The sequence below is a fragment of the Myotis davidii genome, unplaced genomic scaffold (assembly GCF_000327345.1).
Source record: "Myotis davidii unplaced genomic scaffold, ASM32734v1 scaffold148, whole genome shotgun sequence".
Lineage (NCBI taxonomy): Eukaryota > Metazoa > Chordata > Mammalia > Chiroptera > Vespertilionidae > Myotis > Myotis davidii.
The window spans coordinates 437,264-444,603 of NW_006299479.1; the positions used below are offsets into that span (position 1 = coordinate 437,264).

General features: G+C 47.3%; 1 protein-coding gene across 1 annotated transcript in view; it reads left to right on the forward strand.

Annotated features, from left to right (window-relative positions):
* NFRKB (nuclear factor related to kappaB binding protein) overlaps positions 1-7,340 on the forward strand; it is a 32,186-nt gene that overhangs the window by 6,283 nt on the left and 18,563 nt on the right. The window contains 4 exon segments of the mRNA XM_015571329.1: positions 3,602-3,615; positions 4,650-4,777; positions 5,597-5,771; positions 6,247-6,384. Of these exon segments, the coding sequence (XP_015426815.1) occupies positions 3,602-3,615; positions 4,650-4,777; positions 5,597-5,771; positions 6,247-6,384 (455 nt within the window).

Here is a 7,340-nt window from a genome sequence, read left to right on the forward strand (position 1 = left end):
ACTCTCCGGATGGACCACGCTCCCAGGAGCCTGACTCCTGAGGGAGGACAATCGGCTTTTTTGATGATAAATGTCAACCAAGTTACCTGGTGAGTGCACCGGCTGCCTGTGTAGGCACCAGCAGTGGGCAAGAAGCTGGTTACTGAACAATTCGAGGGGAGTGGGAGGTGGGGATGCATTCCGTTATGTGCAGGTCTTCGTTTTGGTCTGTTTGTTTCTATGTACAGACTAGAGGCCCGATGCATGAAATTTATGCATGAGTAGGCCTTCCTTCCCCCGGCTGCTGGCACCAGCTTCCTTCCGGGACCCAGGCTTCCCTCCGGCCGCCAGCAGGCACCTGGGACCCGGGTTTCCCTCGCAGTCTCACTTTGTCCGGAATGAGGTCTGGAAGGTCGTCCGGTCTAATTAGCATATTACACTTTTATTATTATAGATACCGACTCAGTAGACTGGTCTTGTGCAACACTTGCTGCCTACATCATTCTTTTTATTTTAAACTTCCATAGGAAATATATAAATCATAAGTATTGCTCAATGATTTGTTATAATATGAACTCAGGTGGGGATGCTTTCCGTGATGTGCAGGTCTTCGTTTTAGTCTGTTTCTATGTACAGACTAGAGGCCCAATGCATGAAATTCGTGTACAAGTAGGCCTTCCTTCCCCCGGCTGCTGGCACCGGCTTCCCTCCGGCCGCCGGCAGGCACCTGGGACCGGGTTTCCCTCGCAGTCCGGCTTCTTCCGGAAGGTTGTCCGGAAGGTCATCTGGTCTAATTAGCATATTACACTTTCATTATTATAGATACCGACTAAGCAGACTGGTCTTGTGCAACACTTGCTGCCTACACCATTCTTTTTATTTTAAACTTACATAGGAAATATATAAATCATAAGTGTATTGCTCAATGATTTGTTATAATATGAACTCAGCTGTGTAAAACAGCCACCCAGATCAAGAAATAAAGCATTACAGGAAATATAATCATAAGTATTGCTCAATGATTTGTTATAATATGAACTCAGCTGTGTAAAACAGCCACCCAGATCAAGAAATAAAGCATTACCAACATTGCCCTGGCCGGTGTGACTCAGTAGCTAGAGTGTCAGCCCGAGCCCTGAAGGGCCATAAGTTCGATTTCCGGTCAAGGGCATGTGCCTGGGTTGCAGGTGGATCCCCAGCCTCAGTTGGGGCACTTGTGGGGGGCAGCCAGTTGATGTTTTTCTCTCTCTCTTTCTCTCCCCTCCCTCCCTTCCACTTCCTGAAAAATCAATGGAAAAAATACCCTTGGGTGAGGATTAACAAAAATAAATTAAAATACCAACATCTTATAGGCACCTTTATGACTAGTCTTTAAATAATTTTTAGTAATAGTTTACCATTTGCATTATTACATATATGTATGTGTATGTATGTGTGTGTCTGAATTACATGCACTTTCTGTAGAAAGCATGATATTACCGCCAACCCCTTTAGCATCTATGTATCTCTTAATAAGGACATTCTCTCACATGATCACCGTCCTGTTATCACACCCAAGACATTGTACATTGAGCAAAAAATTTATCACAGAGTGTCCCACATGCAAATTGTCTCAGTTGTTCCCAAATGGCCTTTATAGTTGCCTCTTAAATCCAGGACCAATTCAAGGTTCATGCCTCGTGTTTGGATCGCATGTCTCTCTGCTTCCTGAATCTAGGGCCCTCTGCCTTTTCCACCCCCTTGTCTTTGAAAACACTGACCGTTTTTGAAGAGCCTAGGACACTTGGCTTGTAAAACATCCTGTTTTTTGGGGAATTGTCTTCTTGTTTTCTCATGATTAGGTTTGGATTAAACATTTTTGCCAAGAACACTCTATGGGAAATGTTATTTCTTCCCACTGTCATCTCAGAAGGCAGGTGATGTCTGCTTCTCCATTGTTGGTGATGCCGTGTGTGAGCCCTTGTTTAAGGGATGTCTGCCAGACCTACTGATTGTAAGGGACCTTTTTTCATTATATAAGAAGCAATCTGTGGGGTGATGCTTTGGGACCACGGGATACTTTTTTCTTCTTCTTTTAAAACAATACATATTTATTATAGAGAAATTAAAAATATAGATAATCAAGGGAGAAAATAAAGTCACTCTTAATCCTACCACCCAGACATAACTGTATTTAATGTTATGTGAACAACGTAGAGAAATGGAAATGCTTTATTTTGGGGGGTAGGGGGGGCTGTTTTTATTTTTATTTTTTTTCGAGACCACATGATACCCTTTATTTCCCAAAAGCCCTGTTTTTCTCTGGTTTTAGCACCCAATAGTGATTCTTTCCTGGATCAATCATTACATTGGGGATTGTAAGACGCTTTGGAGCCGCTCTAAGTCTCAGTTTTCTCTCTGTCCTGTAGAGGGGAGCAGAGGAAGCCGCTTCCGCCCCCGCTTGCTGGGGTGAGGCTGCTTGGCAGGAGGCCCTGAAAGGGCAGCGCGCCTCCCGGGGTTTTGTTGAACTGACTCATTTGACAGCTGAGAAGCCTGGCGGGAACAGGCTTGTTCAGACCTTCCATTACCTTAAGGCAGCGGTGCTCAACCTGTGGGTCACGACCCCTTTGGGGGTCGAACGCCCTTTCACAGGGGTCGCCTAAGACCATCGGAAAACACATATATAATTACATATTGTTTTTGTGATTAATCACTATGCTTTAATTATGTTCAGTTTGTAACAATGAAAATACACCCTGCCTATCAGATATTTACATGACGATTCATAACAGTAGCAAAATTACAGTTATGAAGTAGCAACGAAAATAATTTTATGGTCGGGGGCCACCACAACATGAGGAGCTGTATTAAAGGGTTGCGGCATTAGGAGGGTTGAGAACCGCTGCTTTAAGGGCTTAAGGCCCGCGCTCTCTCCTTAGGTGCGTTGTTTGTATGAAGAATTCTCCTCTGTGGTTGGCAGAGGTTTACTTCACTGAAACCCGGGGCCTCTGTGGGAGCTGCTTGGTTTTAGAGGGTCAAGTCAGGGACCTGTGTAATGTTACCACCGTCTATTTTGCTGTCATGTTTTCCCCCCAAAACAGTAGGATGGGCTGGTACGGTGCTCAGTTGCTCCCCTCTCCTTGCTCTGCTTCCTTCCCCAGCAGGTCTGAGCTTTCTCCTTCAAAAATGTATCCCAAGTCTCTCTTGCTTCCGTTCATTTAACCACTATTTACCGATCGGCTACTTTGTGCCAGGCATTCTTTGTGGTTTGGAGATAGAGTAATGACCTTACATTCTAATAGAGAAAAATAGGTGATAAATAAGCAAATACTTACTGGTTTAAGTGCTACAAAGAATAAGAAAGGGTAATGTGCCCTAACCGGTTTGGCTCAGTGGATAGAGCATCGGCCTGCGGACTGAAAGGTCCCAGGTTCGGTTCCGGTCAAGGGCATGTACCTTGGTTGCGGGCACAATCCCAGTAGGAGGTGTGCAGGAGGCAGCTGATTGATGTTTCTCTCTCATTGATGTTTCTAACTCTATCCCTCTCCCTTCCTCCCTGTAAAAAATCAATAAGATATATTAAAATAAAAGAAAGGGTAATGGGACTAGAGTGCTGGCAGGAGCTGTTTTAGATTTGGGCAAGGCTTCTCCAGCGTGGTGACACGTGAACAGAAACTTTATGAAGGGAGGAAGAGCAAGCCATGAAAATATTGGTGTTAATAGGAAGCATTGCAGGCAGGTGAGCTTTAGATACAAGAGCCTTGAGAAAGTAGGTATGTTGCCTGTTCAGGAAACAGCATGGAGGCCAGTGGGGGTGGGGTAGAGTGAGCCAAAGGGGGACTGGTTGAAGGTGAGGCCACAGGTGGCATGAGACAGGCCATCTGTAGGGTCTCGGCTTTTATTGAATGTGGAGGGAGACCGTGGGACCAAGCCACCATCCTCACACCTGGACCACTGCAGTCGTTTTTCTTTCACTCTTGCTCCCAGCCATGTCATTCTTCTGCTTTAAACCTTCATTGCATTTAGGATAAAATCCACGCATGACCTAGAAGCTTCTGTGGTCTGATCTCGGGTCACCTTCCCAGGTCATTTCGTGCCGCTCTCAGCTGCCACCTACTCCGCTTTAGTCTTCAGACATTTCCGTACGCCCCCTACTGGGGATTGAACCCACAACCTGGGCATGAGTCCTGACTGGGAGTCGAACCGTCAACCTTTTGGTGTATGGGACAACACCCAACCAACTTAGCCACACCAGCCAGGCATATATTCCTCCCAGTTTTTCATTTTGAAAACTTGTAAGCATGTAGAAAAGTTGAAAGATAATATAACAGACATGCATATAACGTTCACCTATATTTATCAGTTGTTGATATTTTGCTGCGTTTGCTTTAATCCGGCTTCAGTTTATGCGTCATTCCTTAGAGATCCCTTTCCTGATTGAACTCTCCTTACCCTTCAGTTCTCTGGAGTTAACTTCCTTATAGTACTTGAGAGAGTTGACTGTTACTTATCTGTTTAGCTGTTTATTTGCTGTCTCTCCCACGGGACTGTAAGGCTCCACATACACAAAGGTTTTCTCCTCCCCCGCCCCCAATACTATATATCCCAGTTTAGCAGAGTTGATCACATTTTCAGCACACATTAAATATTTGCTGACTGACGTATATATACTGTACCTCTGTTCCTTTAAGATGGACACTTCAACCCTGAGGTGGTCAAGTACCGGCAGCTCTGCTTCAAGTCACAGTACAAGCGTTACCTCAACTCCCAGCAGCAGTATTTCCACCGGCTGCTGAAGCAGATTCTGGCTTCCCGGAGTGTAAGTGATGTGGGGAACTGGAAGTAAAACGGGCAGTGAACGCACAGGTTTCATGACCTCAAGAAGTGGGCTCAGGTGTAAAATACGAAAGATCCCACTAAAGAAAAAAAAATGCTACCAGTTAAGCTATGATATAATTAAGCTATATGATTCTTTCTTATGTTCAACTTTAAGATGTACCCTGATTTCAGAGATGTTAAAAAAGGGGGAAAGGTACCTCTTAAAATGGATGACATATTGTAGCTCCAGTATTTACCATGATAAATAAACGGCTCTCAGCTCCATCACGGCTCATTCAGGGAACCAGGCTGCTCTAGGGGAGGGGTGGGATACACGGGCCTCTGAGAGGCTTGAGGGGTATGCAGTGCGCCAACCTCAGTGCGCCCGGGCTGGACCAGTCTGCTAATTCTTCGAGACAGTTCTGGCTTTCAGTGGTTTGAGCTTCAGTCTGGAAACATTTGGGTCTCCAGTGCGGTGGCCGGCAAACTGCGGCCCCGTGAGTGTGGCTCTTCCACAAAATACCACGTGTGGGCGCGCACGTACAGTGCGATTGAAACTTCGTGGCCACACTCAAGGGGCCAAAGAGCCGCATGTGGCTCGCGAGCCGCAGTTTGCCGACCGCTGCTCTAATGTAATGAGTATTTGCCATGCAATAATCAAAATAGGCTGTTTTTATTGGGCATAATCACATACACATCATTTTTGTCACCTGGAGGGAAGGAATGGAACTTAGTGACCAATGACGAGCAGAGAATGTAGACTTAGAGAAGGTACCAGAACAAGCTTCAGCGCTGACGTGCTCCCGTCTGGCCTTCCTAGGACCTCCTGGAAATGGCCCGTCGGAGCGGCCCGGCCCTCTCCTTCCGGCAGAAGCGCCCTTCCCCTTCCCGCACCCCCGAGGAGCGGGAGTGGCGCACCCAGCAGCGCTACCTGAAGGTCCTGAGGGAAGTGAAGGAGGAGTGTGGTGACACGGCCCTGTCGTCCGACGAAGAGGGTGAGTGGCTGAGGTGCTGGAGCTACTCCAGCAGCTTGTGTGGTTGGAGCCAGCGGTAGCCATTTACCTCCCCAGCAAAGAAGCCATCCCCTTGTCTGTCGGGGGGCGGGCGTTCCTGTTAGGGGGGGCATGACTGCCTATCGTTTTTACCTGTGATGGGTACTTGGCACTGGTTTAGGTGAGCTGGGCCCCTGCATGGCAGGGCTCTCCGCAGTGGGCCTGTCCGGTCCCCGTGTGCCCCTTGAGAGAACTGCTTTTCCCCCCACAGGAGAGTAGTAGTGGCTGTTGGCCTGCTGCAGTGCGACCCATCACTGGTGAAGTCTCTTCCCGGAAGAGCCGTTTAAATGGCCTCCGTGCTCCAGCTCGCCTGGGGAAGGGTCAGGAAGGAATGGTGGAACCCTGGCCTCCCTGTTGTTGGCTTGCCCTTGTTGAACCCAAATGGCCACTTACCCAATCTCCCTATTGGAGTCCACAGCCACGTGGGATTTACAAGAAACATTTTCTTTTGAAGATCTCAGCTCATGGCTCCCGAGCTCCCCAGCGCGCTCTCCTAGCCCCGCGGTGCCCCTGCGGGTGGTGCCCACGCTTTCCACCACAGACATGAAAACTGCAGGTGAGGACTCGGCGGCGGCTGCTGCATTCTGGGAAATGTGCAGGTAGATTGGAGGACTCCCTTGGAGGGAAGTGGGGGCCAGATTCTTACCTGCCAGGAAAGCAAAGCAGTGTTCCTTAGAACAGGAGACGTGTGGGTACAATTCCACTTTTTTACAAGTAGGTAGGCCTGCCTGCCTTTGCTTTGGAATTTTTTCTTAGGAGCTGATCAGCTGGTATTTTGGGCTGAAGCAGAATCTTAAAATAGCAGCACTAAGGGACATTTCAATGAGAGAACGAAAGGGGTAACCAGGGCCATGGCAATTTCTCAGAACATCGGTGAAATTAGAGAAGGACTTATTTTTAATGTTTTTATTGATTCGAGAAAGAGAGGAAGTGGGGGAGAGAGGGACATCGGTGTGAGAGAGAAACACTGGTTGGTGGCCGCCTGCATGCACCCCGACCGGGGATCAAGCCCACCACCTGGGTATTTGCCCTGACCGGAATTGAACCGGTGACCTTTAGGTGCACAGGATGACACTCAACCAACTGAGCCACACCGGCTAGGGCAGAGAAGAATTTTAATTGGGATAGGAATCAAAGAAGAATGTTAAGAACCTTGAACGTGTTTTAGGAGCAGCTAAGTAAATGAGGTCATGGTTATTGACCAATGCAGGGGTCCTCAAACTACAGCCCGCAGGCCACATGCAAATACAAATATTGTATTTGTTCCCATTTTGTTTTTTCACTTCAAAATAAGATATGTGCAGTGTGCATAGGAATTTGTTCATAGTTTTTTTTTTAAAACTATAGTCATGCCCTCCAACGGTCTGAGGGACGGTGAACTGGCCCCCTGTTTAAAAAGTTTGAGGACCCCTGGCTTAGATAGTAAATGACTTTAGGAGACTGTCCACCAAAATCAATCTTCCCACCCAAACCCCAAATCAAGTTCACGCCTCCCAGTAATGTTTATTACTT